Source organism: Cydia strobilella, chromosome 27 (assembly GCF_947568885.1).
Source record: "Cydia strobilella chromosome 27, ilCydStro3.1, whole genome shotgun sequence".
NCBI classification, from domain to species: domain Eukaryota; kingdom Metazoa; phylum Arthropoda; class Insecta; order Lepidoptera; family Tortricidae; genus Cydia; species Cydia strobilella.
In genome coordinates, this window is record NC_086067.1 from 8,284,499 (window position 1) to 8,306,564 (window position 22,066).

Below are 22,066 nucleotides of genomic sequence, written 5' to 3' on the forward strand. Positions count from 1 at the left end.
AGTAGCCTCGAAAAAATACCTTAAGCCACTGTGATTGAACTACAATTTATTTAGAAAAGTTAAATATTTTCATGTTTACTTGCACCAAGCTATAGCACATGTTCACAGTAAAAAATTAAAGGTTTATTTGTGAAATTATGAACGAAAAGGCAATATTCAAGCTTTGTAAAGAAGAGGGGTGCTGCGACGGGTGTGCCCTGCGTTACTTGGGGCTGCATCACCCGCGAGTGTACGAAAATGTGAAAGAGTCTGCAGAGAAGGTATCGGCGTTCATCCTTTTTATAATTTTTATTGTATTTACTGTTCCAATCATGGTTTTTTGGAGGTATTGCTCAAGTTATGCTTATTTATTAACGTCACAGTCGAAAATATACACCAATATACTTTACCTTAACACTACCTCTTGCATCCATAAAATAAACGACCCTGGGTCAGCTTATGCCAGCCTGATTCCGAGAATCAGGATTCCGAGAATATAAAATTGTACAAATGGATTGTCTTAAGGCATTCTCTACTAGTGAACCATTGGGTCAAAAGGAAACCTTTATTTTATTTTATTTGTGTTGTTTTCAACATGTCTCTGTATAAAAAATTAAAAATTAATTACTGCATTTAAAAAATTAAATATTAACTGGCTAATCTAACACATATCAACTTCGTCCCACAGTGAGATCACCATAATTGGACCATAAAAAAATTGAACACCAATTAAGGTCACCCTAGCCACCTAATTATAAGTACGGCATTTACTTCGAAACATTTCACAGCATAGCTATAAATATTTCAGTATCAAGATGAACAAGAAGATCAAACTCCCACTGAAGACAACAGCACAGACAACAATGGTACCAACGGTGATACTGACTGTGCAGATTCAGAGCCGGAGGCTAAGCGGAGGCGAGGTGCGGTGTGCATGAGCTGCCTCGGTCTGCTGCAGCAGGGCACATGGGATGACAGCTGCCGCATGGCCAAGGAGATGCTGGATAAGAAAGGGTCAGTTATTTTCACAGTAAAATGGGTAAGGTCAACACGGGTAAGTGTGACTACATTTCTCATTGCCAGACAAGCAAGGCCCAACATAGTTTTATTTACACAACAACGTGTTTGTGGCAGCTCGCACGGATAGTTTTGAGACTATATTACGTAAAAATATAGTCTCATTACTAAGTCGTGTGAGATGTAGTCCCAACAGCATTCTAAGAGAAATTGCTGATAGGTTTGATTGTCCGATCCTCAAGCACTGGACCGAGCAAATTAAAAGTGTAGCGCAATTTATAATATAAGTAGGTACCTATTGTATTAAATACTAACTGTACAATCGCCCTCGAGTAGGACAATTGTTTTTCGAGAGAAATTTAACGATCTATGCCAGTGAAAGCGAATCAATCAAAGCCAACTCACCCCGTGTCTGCATGTCGAACGGCTGGTCGGTACCGACACTCTCCAACGGCGAGTTGATGCTGTAGTGGCTGCTGTGAGGGTTTTTAGCACACAAATCGACAGATTTAATACGTTTTTGGTTTATCGCGACGAACGAGCTTGCGCCTACGAGAATGAGCGGCCATCGAATCCGATCTACCTTCAACTGGCTTTTCATAAACGTCAAAAATATTCGAAAACTACCCTACCTACTGTCGCTAATCAATGTATTCCATTTTACGATATATAGAATATTTCTAAAAAAAAAAACAACAAATAAAACTAAAACTAGATATGGTGTCCGGAACCATCATTCCGCTCACCAATACGAAGTATTTTACGAATAAACTAGTCTATAGGTAAAGGACACAACTTTACCAGAGGCCTTTGTAGTAGACCTGATTGTGACCGAACAGTAGCTACACGGGAGATCCCGTCTTTGCCCGGATGCAAAGATACTATACGACCAAGAGACCAATGAAGTGGCTTCAGTTGTTCATCTTTAATCAATACTAATGTGCCCACCTTGGGTTCATCAATATCCGAGTGCCATTTCGCGCGTTGATTTAACGTATGCAAGTACTCCAAATGCCATCGCTTCCAGAAATCACGATGGAGTTTCTGAACAAGCTGCCAACGACTCGAAATGGAAATGTTTGTATCGCTAGTTGAAGTATCTACGAGTGATGTCAAGGGCTCTAAGGTGAGAAAATGTCCGGGTGTTAACACCGACATGTCGTTTGGATCGGAATTCATCTCACATAGTGGCCGTGAGTTAAGGGCCGATTCAATTTGGGCGGCCATTGTAAGAAATTCCTCATAAGTTAGGATTTGATTCCCTACAACGCGAGCAAGATGTGTTTTAAACGATTTAATGTTGGCTTCCCACAAGCCGCCGAAGTGGGATGCGGCTGGTGGATTGAACGAGAATTCGATACTCTCACGAGAGGCTGCGTCTTGCATGAGAGGTAGTAACGCGTTATAAGCGCCTACGAAATTCGTACCCCGGTCACAATGTATACGTTGGCAACGGCCACGGCGAGCGATAAATCGACGCAGGGCAGCGAGAAAAGCTTCGGTGGTCAGTCCTATAACGAGCTCGATATGTGATGCTTTGGTCGCAAAACATATAAATAAACACACGTGTGTTTTAAAAGGCCTGGCCCCACGATAGCGTTTGATGTATGTGGGAAAAGGACCCGCAAAATCGACACCGATACACGAGAATGGTTTTACTTGCGAAATTCGAGTTTTGGGTAGGTCTGCCATACGGGGCACTAAAGGTTTAGGATTAGAGCGGAAGCACTTTATGCATTTCGATAAGCGAGAACTAATCACGCGCTTAGAAGCAAGGATCCAAAAATTTTGTGCAATCAAGAAATTTAGCGTGCGTAACCCCGGATGTTGATTATCATTGTGTACTTGATCGATGACGAGCTGTGTCATGCGATCCTGACTGGGCAGCAGTAAGGGATGCTTGCAATCGTAATCGAGTTCAGAGTGAACCAGCCTACCGCCCACCCTCAACAAACCGGATATATCGATAAAAACACTGAGTTTTCTGAAATGTTTAGGCAACTTTTTACCGTCCTTAAGAGATTTAATCTCACTCGAGAATGACTTTTCTTGAGTCAACTTTACTAAACTAGTAAGGGCACCATCGAGTTCCGATTGAACAAGTGGGCCGAAACGTCTGTTGTCAGGGTTACGACAGTTATGTACGAAACGATGAACGTAAGCGACAATGCGCTTAGCCTTATTCAGACTCGAATGTCTGGATAAGAAGTCGTCAAGCTGGTTGACGGCAGTGAACAATACGGTCTGTTTGGGGACCCTTTGTTCGTCCAACAAATCCGATTCAACTTCGATAGACAACGGTGACTTTGGCCAGGAGCTACTGTCAAGTGCCAACCAAGCGGGGCCTGTCCACCATAATGGATGGTTTACAAGTTCTCGAACCGTGACTCCGCGAGAGGCACAGTCGGCCGGATTGGTTTCTGACGTGACATGGCGCCAGTGACCAGCAGGTATTTTCTCTTGTATGTGACTTACGCGATTACTGACGTAAGTCTTCCAGCGTTGTGACGGCGAACGTAACCAAGAGAGCGTCACAGTGGAATCAGACCAACAGAATATATCCTCAAATTTGACGTCTGCGCCGTAGACTTCCTTTACGTGTTCGACGAGGTCTGTCAGTAAAACTGCAGCGCACAGTTCCGAACGAGGAATAGAAATACAGCGTGACATTATCAAATGTATGGTGATGCTACCATCGCCATGCCGAATGCGAAAGTAAACGACAGCCGAATATCCCGCCTCCGAAGCGTCACAGAAGCCATGCAGCTGAACACTACAAGACTCTGTCGACGGAATGAATCGAGGTATTTCGAGAGACGACAATAAGTCGAGATCTAAACGATAACGAAGCCAGTTTTGGCTGATGTTGGGGGGTGCTACCACATCCCCATCTAATCCAAGAGTCCAAAGATCTTGAATTATGCGCTTGAACGAGAGTGTCAAGGGTGTAAGAAACCCAAGAGGATCGAATATGCGCGCCAATTCCGAAAGAATATTTCGTTTTGTACACTTTTCATGAAGTGTATTGACCGTGAAAGTGAACGCGTCACTGGACGGGTTCCACTCCATACCGAGCACCCTAACAGGAGATGTCGGTTCCGAATCGAAAGAGAGCGTCTTATTATGACAATGGGTCGGGTCGAGATTCTCGAGCAAGCGGGGGCAGTTGCTCGACCACTTGCGGAGTTCGAAACATCCTTTCTCTAGGATCTTGACAACCTGAGACTGAAGGTCGAGAGCTGATTCGACAGACTCAGCGCCTGTCACCACGTCATCGACGTAAATGTCGCGGTTGAGGACGTCAACCGCACGAGGATACTCTTTGCCTTCATCAATGGCCAATTGAATCAGGGCTCGAATTGCGAGGAAACTGGACGAAGACATACCGTAGGTTACGGTATTTAGACGAAACTCTTGTATAGGTTCATCGAGCGAGAACCTGAATAAGATGCGTTGAAAGTCTCGATCGGTGAGAGAGACTAAGATTTGTCGATACATTTGGCGTATGTCGGCTGTGAAGACAACCGCATGCAAACGAAAGCGAAGTAAAATCGAAACGAGATCAGATTGCAGTTTCGGTCCAACGAGCAACTGATCATTCAACGAGGGGCCTCCAGCAGGCTGAGCAGTTCCATCGAAGACTACCCTTAATTTGGTGGTGGCGCTGCTGGGCTTGAGCACGCAGAAATGCGCTAAGTGATAAGCACGCCCGTCTGGTTGGGGTGCAACTGGCTCCATGTGACCAGCATCGAGATAATCACGCATGAAATCATTGTATTCTGTCCGGAGCTCCGGTGCACGAGAGAGTCTCTTTTCGAGGGAGAGCAAGCGGCGCTCGGCGAGGGCGCGCGAGTCACCAAAACGAGGATCGACAGTTCGAAACGGCAAGTGTACGATATATCTCCCGTTCGAGTCACGTGTGTGAGTCGAGGCGAATATTTTCTCACATGCGACTTCATCATCAGTTAAGGGCGAAGCGTTAGGGAGACTTTCAATTTCCCAAAATTTTCGAATTTCGGAATCCAGCGATTCGATCGAGCAAAACAATGAAGTTTGGGAATGGGAAGTTGCGCAAGGGGCCTTTCCCATGACAACCCAGCCAAGTTTGGTCTCAAAGATTGTGGGTCCATCGTCACAGTTGTGACGGTTACCCAAAAATATTTGACAAAACACATCCACCCCCAATAAGGCGTCAATGTTCCCAGGTTTATCGAAATTAGAGTCGGCGAGTTCGAATGCGCTGACGCATGACAGCCGGTCTATGTCAATTTTTACCGCAGGCTGATTGCTGCATATTTTGGGTGTAACAAAGGCTTCGACGCACATTTCGAAATCAGATTTCATGCTGCGAATGTTAAGAGTGGTATAAGAAGTTGTCAACGTTGACACCTCACAAACACCCTCGATAGAGGCATTTTTTTGTCGTATCGGAAGTCCAAGCCGCTGCGCGCAACGTCGCGTAATAAGGTTTGGCTGACTGCAATTATCTATGACAATACGAATTTTTTGATAACTACCGAACTTATCTAGTACCTCCATGCACGCAGTGGCGAAAAGAGAAATTTGGCCCACAGGTGCTGGGTCGGATGCAAGCATGGTCACTTGTTTGTCAGGCAAGTGCCTTGGGGTGTCGAGGGGCGAAGACGACGAGCAAGTCGCGGCTCCAACGTTGGTCGCGGCCGACGAACCGACGCTGACCTTGGAATTGCCGCTTTCGATATCGAAATGAATAGTAGTGTGATGAGCGACATTACACTTTTGACAACGAGACTTCGAGGGGCAAGTTTTAACTACGTGTCCAGAACGTAAGCAGTTGACGCAGAGCCGATTGTCCTTGACAACAGAAAAACGCTCGTGAGGAGTCTTGTTCCGATATTCAAGACATTTAGCAAGATCATGATTTGACTTGCATAACACGCAAAACGATTCGATCGAGGTGGCGCTAGTGGTGACTAGCGTTTTATAGGCTGCGCCCGCGGGTGCGCGATCCTGCGCCGGGCGCCAGGCAGCGGTGCGTGGCGCGGCGTGTGCGCGCGCGGTGCGCCCGGGTGCCGCGGGTGCGCGCGCCGCAGGGGCGGCGGCGCTCTCTGTGAGGTCGGCAAGCTCTAATGCTTGACCGGCCTTACTCACGTATTCTAACAACGAGTCAAATGACGGTACGTCCTTGTTGTCGTTCTGCAGTTCAAAACGACGACGAGTATCCAGGTCCAATTTATTGATCAATAAATAAAACAATGGGAAATCCCAATCGTTGACGGGAAATCTCAAGTTTTTCAAAACCGCGATATTTTCTTTGAAAGTGTCTACGAGTCGGCGTAATTCGCTAGGCGAATTAGATTTCAACGAGGCGTTCTGAATTTCTTCCCAATGTCGGAAGGCTAATTTTCGTTTGTTATTATATCGATCGATCAAAGCCGCGTAGGCGTCTAAATAATTGTTATCCGATAAAGGAAACCCTTTTAACAATTGCAGTGGTTCACCCGAAAGGAGTGAAATCAAAATCGAAAACCGCTCAATATTCGACAATCGTTTGTTTTGATGCACCATTGTGTTGAACATGTCGTAAAATGTTCCCCATGATTTAATGTTGCCATCAAAATTGACAAGATTTAAGCGAGGCAACTTAACGGACAAATCAGTTCTATTTGTCTCGCCCTCAATACTAGTCGCGGTCGACAACGAAGTATGAATTTCGATTATCTGAAAATATTTATCGTCAAATTCTTGACGTACGACATCCTCCTGGTCTAACTCATTCAAATCCGTTATTTCCGAAATAAGTTTCAAGTGGTGGGTTTCAAAGCTAGAACAATAGCCGTCTATTTTGCTAAATCTAGACATAAACAACGGTAATCGCGAGGAATCCGCCTTAGCTTGCAACCCGGCGGCTAAACATTCGTCGATACGTTTGATCGATATTTCGCGTTTTAATTGCAAATTGCGACGAGCAAGTGCCTTAGACATGATTAGTTTAACTGTCTACCAAACGCGGTAATTAAATGTAAAAGGAACTTCTTCGATAAACAAATCAAATTGTAGAACGAACAAATTTCAACCTTATGCACTATGATATAAGGTTTACCCGCCACTATACTATCGAATACACAACTTATAAATAATATTTGCGAAGAATAATTGATCTCACTACAATAGGTACGAAAATAATTCTTGTGAGAATTAATATAACGATAAATGTTCAAAACGATTAGAATTGAGACTTGCAATTCAATTATTTTTCGAATGATTACGAATGTAGAATGTAGGTGACGAAACGAAAACACTAATTAAATGAATTATTTCACTACGACAACAAAACAGTTAGCACCGTGTTGTGCTGCCGTTGGAAAATAGACCTTAAACGACTGAGAATAAGTTTGCAAGTTTGCGCCAATTATGAGTGCGTAACGTAGGTATGTAAATAATTTCAGCAGAAAGTAACAAATTATTGATTAGGAATTAGGATTAACTATATATGTGATTTATGTGAATATTAATGGACATCTATCTGTGAACATTATTCGATAATAATGCACGATATTTGTGTAGACTAAATACGTAGGCAAAATATTACTAATTTATCTTATGTACTCGTACTATTGTGTAAATTATATTTGTCTATGTGTTATATTCACTTTACAAAATAACAATAACTAAATGTAATTATCGCTATTCTTAAAGTCTCCAAATCAACACTATTGTTTATAGGTTATTTTATTACGTAATCAGATATGGCACGCGGTGCAAATATTATCCGACTAACTTTAGAAGTATTCTATTCCAACGGTATCAATACCAAATTCAATGCCTATTAAATTTGGTCGTATAATATGATTGCATCATCAATTCGATGGGCTAAAATTCGATATTTCAATATAATATGCTAAAATAACTGTATATCTATAGGATTTTAGGCGTTTTAAGGTAACTTTATCTATAGGTAGCTAAACGATTGCTTATTATTGGACTTTGGAGGAATAATGGCTACAGGCTCGATGCTAATTACCTTTGCGATATTTAAATAATTACGAGGATTATTTATACGAAAATATGACTATGTATTGTGCGATATGTACGATAAGCGAAACGAAAATTAACGATATGGTAACGAGACGAGATTAGCGACAGTTGTAACGAAACGAAAGTGGTTCAACGTCACTCCTGGCCCCGAGACAGGTTAGCTGTTCTCAGTTTGAGGAGGATCCCGGTCGAAGGAACAAATGTACAATCGCCCTCGAGTAGGACAATTGTTTTTCGAGAGAAATTTAACGATCTATGCCAGTGAAAGCGAATCAATCAAAGCCAACTCACCCCGTGTCTGCATGTCGAACGGCTGGTCGGTACCGACACTCTCCAACGGCGAGTTGATGCTGTAGTGGCTGCTGTGAGGGTTTTTAGCACACAAATCGACAGATTTAATACGTTTTTGGTTTATCGCGACGAACGAGCTTGCGCCTACGAGAATGAGCGGCCATCGAATCCGATCTACCTTCAACTGGCTTTTCATAAACGTCAAAAATATTCGAAAACTACCCTACCTACTGTCGCTAATCAATGTATTCCATTTTACGATATATAGAATATTTCTAAAAAAAAAAACAACAAATAAAACTAAAACTAGATATGGTGTCCGGAACCATCACTAACACTAGATTAAGTTTTTGCTTGTATTACTAACACTCTATGGATGCATTTGTCCGGAATAAAGAAATTTTATTATTTATTATTATTTATTTTTTATTAGCCTATGTGTGTGTCCCACTCCTGGGCAAAGGCCTCCCCTCTCCTTTTCTAATCCTCCCTGTGCTGAGCAACATCCCGCCAAATCCGCTGGAACGCATCCAAATCGTCCCACCATCTCTTTCTCGGTCTGCCTCTGCCACTGCAACTGCACTTTCTCTTTAATCGCGTAAAATTAAATTTTAGTTTAAATTAAATTAAGTTAATAATGAGTAAAAAATCATAGTTTTATCTGGTTTTTATTTAGAGTATCTTCTTCTTCTTCTGCCTCGCCTTTTTCCCGTTACGCGGGGTCGGCTTTCCCAATCATGCGACGCCATTTATTTCTGTCTTGGGTGTCTTGGTCGTGGAGTCCCAACACCTCCATGTCCTTTCGAACATTCGTCATCCAAGTTGTTTGAGGCCTTCCCATTCCCCTCTTTTTTGTAGCGATGGAAAGGCACTTTCTAACCACATGATCGTCTGGTCTTCTCATTACGTGACCGTACCATCTTAGTCTAGCCTCAGAAATTTTGTGGGTTATGGGAGCCACTTTGAAACTCCCCCTTATATGCTCGTTGCGCACTTTGTCTCTAAGGGTAACCCCGCCCGACCAGCGCAGCATACGCATCTCCGTTGTATGTAACTTCTGCTCGTGTGCCTTGGTTGTCGGCCAGACTTCACATCCATAGAGTAAAGCTGGCCTCACAGCAGTTTTATAAATTTTTCCTTTGGTCTTAATAGGCATTTTGGTATCACATAGGACTCCGGTTAGCATACGCCACTTGTTCCATCCCGATGTCGTCCTGTGTATGATGTCCGCTTCAATTGTCCCGTTTTCAGAAATGACCGAGCCCAGGTATTTGAAGGTTTTTACTTGCGGGAGGTTTACGCCGTCGAGCTTTATAGTAGCGTTTATGGGACTATTTGGGTTGAAATTGCAGATCATGTATTCGGTTTTTGTTCTACTGATGCGCAATCCATTAGTTTCTAGTGACTCTCTCCATTGTTCGAGGTTTTCTTGAAGTGCGTGTGGGTCTTTCGATATTAACACTACATCATCGGCATACAAGAGGTTCCACGGTGTTGGGTTTTGTATTTTTGCAGTCAGATAATTCATAACTACATTGAAGAGTAATGGGCTTAGTGCGCTACCTTGGTGTACACCTACTTTTATATTAAAGCTCTCCGAAATTCCCGCTGGGCTTCTAACCCGTGTTTGTACATCCGTATACATGTCCCTTATAAGTCGCACATAGCATTAATGGACACCGTGAGCTCTTAAGGCTTGCCATATGATCGTTCTCGGTACACGGTCGAAGGCCTTTTCAAGATCTATAAAGGCCATCATCACGTTCTCCTTATTTTCACGGGCTTTTTCCATTACTAATCTTATAGCATGAATCGCATCTGTGGTACTCTTTCCCGGTGTAAACCCAAACTGATTATCAGTTATTGTGATGACGTTTAATAGGCGTTCGCTCAGGATTCTTTCCCAAATTTTTAGTGTGTGTGACGTCAGTTTTATCCCACGGAAATTTCCACAGTCCCGAACATCCCCTTTGTTTTTATAGAAAGGAACAAGCGTGCTCATACGCCACGTATCAGGCATTCTTTCATTTCTAAGGATGTTGTTGAAAAGTTCACATAGCCACACCTCCCCGTCTTTGAGGGTTTTCCAAACTTCGGCTGGTATGTCGTCCGGTCCACTCGCTTTGTGATTTTTCATCCTAGAAATGGCTTTTCTAACTTCTGCTATAGTGATTTCATCGGCAGGTCCTTGTATTTTAGGTTCGTCTGTTTCTGGATTCCGTGGGAATTCTTCATTTAGGAGTTCACTGTAGTAGTTATACCACCTCCTACATATGTCCCTATCGTCTGTGAGCAATACCCCTTTTTCATCTTTTATGTATTTCGTTGTAGTTATATCTCTGGTGTTGTTATGTCTATGTTTTGCGATTTTATAAATTTCAGTGTCCGTTGCTAGTTCTAGGCGTTTATACAGGTCTTCATCAGCTTTGTCTCTTTCGATAGCCACTGTTCTTCGGGCATTTTTCTTTGCCTCCTTGTACAGCTCCATATCCTGGTCCTGGCCGCTTTCCTGCCATTTCTTGAACAATCGCTTTTTCTCAGATACCTTTTCTTTAGTGCTGCTGTTCCACCACTTGGAGTCCTTACCGTTACGCGGGGCGCCTTTGCTGATTCCTAGCACGTTTTTTGCCATAGTAACACACACACTTTCAAATTTAGACCAAGTTGTATTTGGAGAGTCGTCTTTAGGGGGGTTTTCTATCATGAAGCTTCTGATTTCATCTTGAAACTTAGATCCTTTTTCTGACTGAAGTTCCTTCCATTTAATTTTCTCTATTTTTGGAATCTTCATTTTTATTGGGCTTTTAAGCCTGAGCGATGCTAAAAGTAGTCTGTGTTGACTGGTGAGCGGTTCTCCTGGAATCACTTTACAATTTTTGAATTGCTTGAGGTTAACTTTATCAGTAAGGATATAATCAATTTGCGTTTTTGAGTTTCCGCTTTTGTAAGTTATAAGATGCTCGTCCTTTTTCTGGAAGAATGTATTTACTACTGCTAAGTTTTGCAAGACGGCAAATTCTAAAATTGACCTTGTATGACCTTGCTAATCCAGCTCGGTACAAAAAGTACTGACATTGACTGAAGCAGCATGACAAATACGAACGTTTCCGATAAAATACGATGGAAAGCAATTATACACTACAAATGTACTATTGATTCTCAGATACGACTGCACAACGTTCGCCTGCGCGCTGTCCGCGCCCATCGCTACCATGGTGCGGGAGAAATACATGCAACTTGCCATCAAAGACAAGTTCCCGGAGTATGACACTGGTAACTTCTCAATCTATACTTTAAGCTGGCTGTTGTTGTGTTTATAAATGTATATATGTATATGTATGTAAGTGTATCATACAAAGTATATATTTAAGTTTACGATTTAAATATAATAGGTATACTATAATTAGTATTTAATTTGTAAATAGTAGGTAGTGATATCGGTTAATTATTTTCAAATACAGTACAGAGCCTGCACCAACAAACCCGTTATTAATATGTTTAACTTCTGTTTTTGTTCAGATCGTGTGACGTCACTGAAGGAAGCATGGAAATGGTCTTTCGGCACCCGCCTCGCGACCCACCTCGCCCTCACCTTAGACTCGGGGGCCGTGTGTCCGCTGCTGCTCACCTTACACTACGAGTATCCAGACGATGTTCAGGTACTTTTAGGGTTCCGGGCCCAAAGGGTAAAAACGGGAACCAATTAATAAGACTCCGCCGTCCGTCTGTCTGTCACCAGGCTGTATCTCATGACCCGTGATAGCTAGACAGTTGAAATTTTCACAGGTGATGTATTTCTGTTGCCGCTATAACAACAAATACTAAAAAGTACGGAACCCTCGGTGCGGGAGTCCGACTCGCACTTGGCCGGGTTTTTTTTTACATTTTATCTGTTTCCAAAATTCATATCTATTGCGAGGTTGAAAATCGCTTTGCCTGTATTAGGGAGTTTCAGATTAAGGCGGTTCCCTGAGCCAAAAGGCGAAAAATCTCCTTATATGATTATATTTTTCTAAGAGGCGTTGATATTCGTAGACGTGGAAAAAATATATGTAGTTTTTGACTATATTATCTTTAACAACATAGCTTCCGATACACGAATTATGACACTTCGCTCGATACAATTAATTTCCAAAGTAAGCACCCATGAGGCTGACATGTTCACCTAGAGTGTCCAAAGCCTCCATAAAAACCAGATAAAAAAAAAAAAAACCTCTAACTCGGACTTTTAATCCAACTTTGCTCGGTTATTTATTATGTGATACTATAAACAAAAAAAAAAGAAAAAACAATCTTAACTTAAATAGTAATTTGATAGCTTTCGAATTTCGATATTGTACTATAAACAAAAAAAAAAAGAAAAAACAATCTTAACTTAAATAGTAATTTGATAGCTTTCGAATTTCGATATTGTAAGGTAACGTTTTTAAAATAAATAAAAATCGACAAAATTCGATCAAAATTGACACTTGGCGCGCATGATCTTTCCCGTTCTTTCTTGCGAAATGTGACAGTGACAGCGGCAAACCGATGGAACGGCCTTAAGAACATAGCCCCTGCCTTACAATTGAAGTTAATTAATTATTTAACAAAAGAATTGTAATGGATAATATGTTTTTTTTTTTATCTGGTTTTTATGGAGGCTTTGGACTAGTTTGGACACTCTAGGTGAACATGTCAGCCTCATGGGTGCTATCATGGATAATATAAGTTATTTGACAGGAACTAGAAGTCCTCAAAAGCATATCTCCCTCCTCTTTCGCCCCGCACAAGCGTCCCGCCGTCGATGTGACGCGGCGCGGCGCGGAGCAGGCGTTAGAGCAGGCCACGCTGTCGCAGCTGCGGCTGCGGGCGCCGGCCGCGGCCGCGCGTGCGGTCGCGTGTACGGCCGCCCGGGCGCCGCTCTATATCGGGGGACGGTAAGATCTCATCATCGTTCACACCACACGAGCGGCCCGCCGTGGATGTGACGCGGAGCAGGCGTTAGAGCAGGCCACGCTGTCGCAGCTGCGGCTGCGGGCGCCGGCCGCGGCCGCGCGTGCGGTCGCGTGTACGGCCGCCCGGGCGCCGCTCTATATCGGGGGACGGTAAGGTCTCATCATCGTTCACACCACACGAGCGGCCCGCCGTGGATGTGACGCGGAGCAGGCGTTAGAGCAGGCCACGCTGTCGCAGCTGCGGCTGCGGGCGCCGGCCGCGGCCGCGCGTGCGGTCGCGTGTACGGCCGCCCGGGCGCCGCTCTATATCGGGGGACGGTAAGGTCTCATCATCGTTCACACCACACGAGCGGCCCGCCGTCGATGTGACGCGCCGCGAAGAAAATATGTATTAATAACATTGTTACAGGTCGGTTTGTAAATTTACATTTAAAACTTTGAGTTGTATAAGATTTCGTTTTTTAGTATAGTTTTTTAATTTATAAATCGTGATAGCATTGTATGAAATTGCGCGTAAAGTTTGATATATTGTTTATTTAATTTCTATCTGTGAGTACCTGTAATTGGCTTTGTATTTTAATTTTGTATAAATAATAAAATAAAATAAATAAAATATTAATATTTATGTAATTTATTTATATAATTATTTAAACTTTATTGCACAATAAAAATAAATACAAATGGCCGACTTAATGCCTTAAGGCAGTCTCTACCGGTCAACCATAGGGCGAAACAGAGTCTCGAAAGCGGGTGCAATGGGAAAAATATTTAAGAAAACGGCAACTATTAACAACATTATTCACGATGTTACCCACTCAAATATACCTAACTAGTATTTATTAAACATATTAATAACGGTCCGTCACCGTCAACGCAAGCTCCTGAAGACGCTACTCGGTACGGAGTGAAACATGTCGAGCGTTTTTCGACTTAAAATACGCGGAAGTTTTGTTATTAACTAGTATTTACTACCTAACCTACATATACCTATATAGTCATTCATTGTAATGTAGATATACAGAATGTAGATCAAACTGTGTTTCTGACAATAAAAAAATATTTCATATTTCATTTCATTTCCTTTCCTGAGTGTCACTCATATATCTCTGTTTGTCCTAACAGTTGGTAGACATTACGCCGTTGTATATTATGGCATTTATTCATATTTATTTATTGCAACCATGGTATTATAGGTATTACAAAGTGGATAGTTCCACATGGACCCTGTTAGGGCATAGCAATATTACATGCATACTTAGGATCTAATCGTAAATCTATGTGTATAATATAAAAGTAAGTCAATTTACACTAAGCTGTTGTAATGACTCCAGGTATATAAAGCTGTCCCGGCAGCTACCTCAGACCCCGTGGCTGGTGCGGGGACAGAGGATGATGGAGTCATCAGTGCAAGAAATCATCTTCCAGCCCATCGCCGACTTGTACAAGTAAGACTGATGACATTGTTCATGTGACCAGCTGACGGTCTTTCCACGAATACGAGAGGCAAGATATTAGGACACCTGATATGAGACGATAGCTTTTTTTAAACATTAAAAGTCCCCAGCAAGCTCGGCCGAATTTCATCTTCCCGTACAAACGGAGTTTCGTTCTCATTTTAACACTACGTGTTGGTTTGTAATGAAATTGTGCACATACAATGACATGAGTACTGTACTACTACGTTTATATGGAGAACCGAGCTTGCTGCGGACTCTTAAGGCAGGAATTACAAATGAGTCAAGTAAAAAAGAATGCGTCGTACGAGGGATTCAAAACATTGGCCCAAGAAAGAAAGGATTGTCGATTACTCCACCGACAAGTTAAGGGGCTCCCCGCGGTTTTTTAACTTTGATGCCAAATATCTTGAAGACAATGAACTTTGATGTAAATATGGAATACTATATTGCTTAAAGCCGTTGCTGTTAATATGATAAGCTACAAAAAAACAATAGAAAACTAAGGGATTCAGATCGAAGGTCATTGGCGCCAGGGAGCCCCTTAAGTTAATGATAATGCCTGACAGAAAGACGGGCGATGGAGGCTCAGTAATAGGATAATATCCTCCAATTGTCATCCTTAAATTAAAACTGTAAATAAATTAATTTTGATAGATTGTCGCCTGAAGAGATGGAGCACCGACTCAAGTTCGTGTCGGCGGGACGCGAGGACGTGGACGTGCGGTGCCTGGGCGAGGGGCGGCCCTTCGCCGTAGAGGTGACGCCTGCCGAGTGTTTCTCGGACATTTGTTTGACTTAGGGCCTGTTTCACAATGTCCAACTAAAGTAACTGCCAGATAAAATTTCCTACAAAAAAAGCACTTTATCCAGCAGATAAAGCTTATTTGGAGATTGTGAAACGCCAACGATGACTTTATTCGTCAGATAAGTGGCAAGTAGCTTATTCAGGACTTTATTTGGACATTGTGAAACAGGCCCTTATGGTCCTAGATGTAGTGTAGGGACGCCCGGACGGAAGCAGACGGGCTGTCGATCACGTGTCGCGTTCATTCAGCCCAGTTCCCTGAAGTTGGAGCTGCAGGCTACTTTCCCGGCGGCATTCCCACACTATTCTACTCAAATCTTGTTTTCCTGCAGAACAGAAGGACATTTTTAAGTTCGACGTCCTTTAGTTCGTTCTCTTTCAGCGTGTCTCTACCGTCCTATGTCCGTCTTGTTGTCCTATGTCCCCTAGATGGGTCAAAGGGGCGTGGCGTTCGAAGGGTTCAAGGGTCGGGAACGCGCATATATAGTTGGTCAAACCGAATTATCAGTAAATAAGAACAAAAAAAACCTCGTACTTTTTAGTATTTGTTATTATAGCGGCAACAGAAATACGTTGTCTGTAATCTGTGAAAATTTCAACTGTCTAACTATCACGGTTCATGAGATACAGCCTGGTGATAGACAGCCAGACGGACAGCAAAGTCTTAGTAATATGGGTCCCGTTTTTATCCTTTGGGTATGGACCCTAAAAACTATACTCATCCTTTTCTTTTGTGTGCTAGTATTAGTGTAAGACAAATATAGTATGATTCTCTCTATGTTTTAAATGAGACAGTCCTTTTACAAACTATAACACGGAAGTGAAAAAAACCGGACAAGTGCGAGTCGTACTCGCCCACCGAGGGTTCCGTACTTTTTAGTATTTGCTGTTAGCGGCAATAGAAATACATCATCTGTGAAAATTTCAACTGTCTAGCTATCACGGTTCATGAGACGACAGACAGAGGAGTCTTAGTAATAGGATCTCGTTTATACCCTTTGGGTACGGAACCCTAAAAACTATACTCATCCTTTTCTTTTGGGTGCTAGTACTAGTGTAAGACAAAGATCGTATGATTGTCTATGTTAGAAATGAGACAGTCCTTTGACAAACTATAACACGGTAGTGAAAAAAAATAAGTTAAGGCACCTTATCCTGCGCTGTCACGCTATATCTTGCTATACCCTATTCAGGGTCCATGCTGTTACAATTAAAATTATTATAACACCTACTCGGATATGTACCATGGATTGCAGTCAGGGACCGGACAACCCTTTCCGCGATAAAACCCTTTCAATGGGCGACACTTAAACACGGCTAACACATTGAAAGACTTTCCCTTTTGAGCTGCAAGCCCATTCATACCCTTACCTTTGACTAACCCTTACAGAAAAGCTAACCAAAAATAAGGCTAGCTCTTAATAAGGGTTACCCTTATCTTTAAGCGCTTTTTATAAAGGTTTCCCTTTGCGTGAAAGAGGCAGGATTAGTATATATCTACGGTAGTGTATGAAAAGGAAAGAAAATACTTGCCTAGTCAAAGAACGCCGCCGTCGCCGCCGACGATCGCTCGGATTCGAAGTAATGTGTGCTTTATGAACAAGGTAGACGACTTAAATTAGCACGCTTATATGCTAAAAGGGAAGCCCTTTATAAGGCTAACCCTTATAAGCAATATGCAAGGTGTTGGTGAGCGGATGATAAGGGTATTTGGGCTACCGATTACTCAAATGTGGTAGCTTTATATAAGGGTTTTTAAAAGCAAAACAAAGGGTTTCGTCTGGCAAAGGGTATGGTGAGTTAAGCCTTATGCAATACCCTTATAAAACCCCGATAAGGGATAGCGGGCCGGTCCCTGATTGCAGTAAATAAATAAATGAAAATGGACGTTCGCTATTTAGGTATTTACAGATATATAAAATACAGTCAACGACAAAATCGATAGCAAAAGATTCTTTGTAAAGATGTGAAATTGAATAGTAAGAAATAAAAAAAATCTTAAAAATGTGGCGTTTCATGCCTAAAGGGTCCTTGTGCTCCATACGCATATTGTGTAACATATTCATAAGGACCCTTCTCTGATGGAAGCCACATATTACTAGACCTATTATTTTAATAATTCAACAATTTCCTTAATTTTACCTGTTTTTGTTACAATTTTGCATGATACTTGTATCTTAAGAAAGCAAATAAAGAACTGAACTGAACTGAATTTGTGTTACATGTTATATGAATATTAATATAAGACCAAACCCTCAGATCTCGGACCCGCGACGCGAGTTGACTAAAGAAGAGTTGGCACAAGCGTGCGAGCAGATCTCGACTAGCGGGTCGGTGGTCGTCAAAAATATGGTGCACGTTACCAAGTGAGTACAGACATGGACCCGACACGCGGGTGCCCTACAGCTGGCGATCAGATCCCGTCTAGCGGGTCGGTGGTCGTCAAAAATATGGTGCACGTTACCAAGTGAGTACAGACATGGACCCGACACGCGGGTGCCCTACAGCTGGCGATCAGATCCCGTCTAGCGGGTCGGTGGTCGTCAAAAATATGGTGCACGTTACCAAGTGAGTACAGACATGGACCCGACACGCGGGTGCACTACAGCTGGCAATCAGATCCCGTCTAGCGGGTCGGTGGTCGTCAAAAATATGGTGCACGTTACCAAGTGAGTACGTACATGGACCCGACACGCGGGTGCACTACAGCTGGCGATCAGATCCCGTAAAGCGGGTCGGTGGTCGTCAAACATATGGTGCACGTTACCAAGTGAGTACAGACATGGACTCGACACGCGGGTTCAATTGGCGAGAGCGCTAGCATTTGAAATGGAGACCTTCGCTCGAACAATAACATTTTCGTAAAGTTTTTTATATATTTAATTTGAAAAGCTTTACAAAAACGGAATATTTGTTTCAGAGATGACTTGACGGAACTGAAGAGAGGCGAGGAGAGCAAATGCAAGGAATACGAGGCCCTTTGCATCAAACTCACACACTCCGACTTCGACAAGGTAAGCAAACATGAAATAGGGATGATGACACATGTTAAATTTTATAACAAAATCTAGTAAAATAGATAGCAAATGAGGAATTTATCACAATAATGTGGATATTAAAATAATATATGGAAATAATACAAAAATACAGGACCTGATAGTTTCAAAAATTTTAGTTTTTTTTTTAACTAAAAAAGCCTAAAAACTATGTTAAGTACTAAATTAATTAATAATAGTACAACTAAAAAATATTTATCTCTAAGTAAAAACTAAAAGCTAGGTATTTGGTGGCCACTCGGAGACCAGGAGCGCAGGTTGCCATGCTATATTTCGCTCTCCCAATGGCCACCTCCACCCAAAACTTCGTAACAGGGCAGTCGAGGCGCTCGGCCAACACCCTGAGAACACTGTTGCTGCTGCCGCGCACCCGTCTCAGCATGGAGGCGATTCTTTCCCGCCTAATGGCGAAAAAGTCATCTACTCGCTACTTATAATTGTCTTGAGAAAAATTAAAAACTAAATTTCACCCCATACAAAAAGGTCCACTTCGTTACATTTTTTGGGGACAAACAAGACAACGAAAATAATTTTGACCCACGTATAGATGATGTTTTCAGCCGTCGTCTCCCGACGCGCCGGTGGCCGTGACGGAGGCCGACATCGCGCGGATCAACAGCTACACCAACACTGAAGGTATGGATGGTATAGAAAGGATGCCAATCTCTTATGGCAGAATTGTTGCAAAAGTGACCGCTTTCAGCTTTAAATAATAGTTCCTAATCTCTCCGGTGGCGCTAGTTAGGCTCTGGGACATGAGTATAACATGAACCATATAAGGCAACAAATAACCCGACCAAATTACGTAGGTTGTTTTTGTAGTATTTCGGTGTATGGTGGCGCCGCCTAATTACTGTTTTTTGATGGACACTTTTCGTACATAGAGATTTGGCTCCTTTATATAGTCTCCATGACTGAAGGGAGCGGAGGTGCGTATCTGCGGCGTAGGTGCGGCTCACGAGATAACCGCCATGTGGGATGTAGATTCGACCATTGTCCCTATAGTTGTTGCGGCAAACGGTCTCGTAGCGAAGTCTCGACCAACACCTCGAGTAACTCGCTGGGTGGCTGGATGAAGGGTCAGATGCAGAAGGCGGTAGTCTTGGACACAGCCCAGATAGTTCGGCGGTTCCTCTTTCTGGGCCCGACTACCGGCAGCTTGGTTGTTCAAGGCAAGACTGGAGGCTGGAGCGGCTAACAGCACGCAAAAACTAATTCGCACAACTTCTGATAGATAGGCATAGGGACAAAAGTTCGCTTTTTGCCGGCCAATGATAAAAATAAAATGAATTCTAACAATTTAAGTGCGAAACAATATATTTTTCACCTCAGCAGCTCGAACAAGCCTACTTTCGTCACTCCCTGGATTGAGGAAAGTGCGGCTTTTGCTTTGAGGAGTGAAACAAAGTAGCTTTTTAATTTAGTGAAGGCCATAAACTGCCACTTCATACCTATACATTCATTAAAAAATTTTTTGTTTCTCTGTATTATTCTGTGTAATTCGAAATACATTTTAACCATTAATATGTTCTCACTACTGAGGTGAAAAATTATGTGTGCAACACGAGAGCAAAGTTATTTTACATCTCGTTGTGTTTGAGTCCCTCGCTACGCTCAAGATTCTATAGTTGAATCTTTCGTTTTCTCGGGACTCGAAATAAACACTCGCAAGAAAAACCAACTTTCCTCTCTTGTTGCACAAATAACTATATAGGTAGTGATAGTTTTATTGTTCGCAGATGACAACACGAACGGCACGGACGGCACGGACGCGTCGTCCGCGTCCGGCCCCGACGTCCGCGTCCGGGTCGTGCAGAAGACGCCGCTGCGCGTGCTGCACCGCCGCCCGCTGCTGGCGCGCGCGCGCGCTGTCCTCGCGCTGCAAGCGCATAGTGTGCCAGGTTAGTAATACAACTAAAGAGAATATATACGATAGAGGGTTACTGTCATAGTCAATTTTGTAGTCACAGTAAATTTACTGCCAGTGCCATCTATCGACACTATACGACACACGATTAAAACTAAAAATTAAAATGTATAAAAACGTAAAATGTGGATAAAAGTTTTTTTTATTTGTATTAATTATTTTTATATGATTTTGACCCATGCTCTTTCACTGATATGTGTTTTGTTAAATAACAAACGAAACCGTCAACGCCATCTATACGAGAGTAGGCCAAAGGCAGGGGCGCTATCTCGTCGAGAATCAAATTTTCTTGATTTTCGAGGCACGTTTTTTCCTTGGACTGTATCCACTCTATTACGGATCCACTATATTTAACATTGATTGTAAGATTTGGTCCATAAAAATTAATAAATAAACACCAAACAGGGCAAGCTAAACAAAAGTGTGTAAAAGTGTTGTAATACAAATGAAATTGTGTCAGATCACCCGTCCCTGTTCCGCCTGAGCATCCGCACCAGCGCGGGCACGTACGTGAAGGAGTGGTGTCACGGCGAGCTCGGCCGCACGGCGCCGTCCCTGCGCGCCGCGCTCCGAGCCCGCGCCGACATCCTGCAGCTCGACGTGGCCGCCGTGCTGCTGCCGTGGCCGCCGGCGCCGGGACACTGAGCGATGGGGGAAGGGGGGCGCCACGACTGGGAAAGAGTACGACGCCGTCGCTCCGAGCCCGCACCGACGTCCTGGCGCTCGACGTGTCTGCCGTGCTACTTCCGTGGCCGCCGCGACTGATAGATAATAATTAGATATAAACCGGGATACTAATATACAAATTTATCGACATTTTGTTTCATTTCACGACTAAAAGAAAGAGACACTGATATCTTGGCGCTCGACGGCCGCCATGAGAGGCGATAGGAGTCGGCTTCGATGCGAGATAGTGCGTCGGCGCCGACGTTTTGAGGTCCAGAACTGTATTAAATCACATTTACAATCGGGTCTATCGCGAATTTATTTTGTTACCTTTATTTACCGACGTTTCGACACAGTAAAAGATGACTCACGTTAAACCGGGCCGTGTCCGGGCCGGAGCTTCCGGTGCTTCGTTTTCTATGGAAAGCATCTAGTGATCACCTGTCATGTCATAGAAAAGTAAGCGCCGGAAGCTCCGGCCCGGACACGGCCCGGTCTAACGTGAGTCATACTTAAATGTGATTAATGCGTTCCGATTGTAAATGTGATTTAATATGTGTTCAAAACGCGAAAGTTTTAAATGTCCATCAGGACTGTGTCTCGGTGATTCGTTGTTTTATTTGTCTTCGTGAATGCGTAGATTCACGGTTAGTTTCACTAGACTTATATTGACCGGGATATAGACCGTGATTACCTTTTGTATTATTTGTGAGCTCCCGATATTTCGACGCAGTTACATGCATCATGTTCACGGGTGACTGAAGATAGCGGGTGGGTGTCAAAGTTGTGTAGACAGCGCTCTGTCTACCCTCGTTTCTCAAAAGCAGTAATCAAAGTTTCTACCTCGTCCGGTGACCAGCTTTTATTTTGTTTTTGTTTTGGACCGGACATTCTCAACTTTTGATTATCAATTT

At 43.0% G+C, this 22,066-nt stretch overlaps 1 protein-coding gene across 1 annotated transcript; it reads left to right on the forward strand.

Moving 5' to 3' along the window:
* Positions 1–11: 11 nt before the first annotated feature.
* Positions 12–21,300, forward strand: LOC134753673 (tRNA pseudouridine synthase Pus10). The gene is made up of 12 exons (XM_063689612.1): positions 12–260; positions 788–993; positions 11,468–11,577; positions 11,824–11,963; positions 13,027–13,223; positions 14,573–14,686; positions 15,353–15,455; positions 17,763–17,869; positions 18,424–18,517; positions 19,120–19,204; positions 20,299–20,460; positions 20,947–21,300. Exons 1-12 carry the CDS (start codon positions 138–140, stop codon positions 21,129–21,131), a joined length of 1,626 nt encoding a protein of 541 aa, XP_063545682.1. The 5' UTR covers positions 12–137; the 3' UTR covers positions 21,132–21,300.
* The last annotated feature ends 766 nt before the right edge of the window (positions 21,301–22,066 follow it).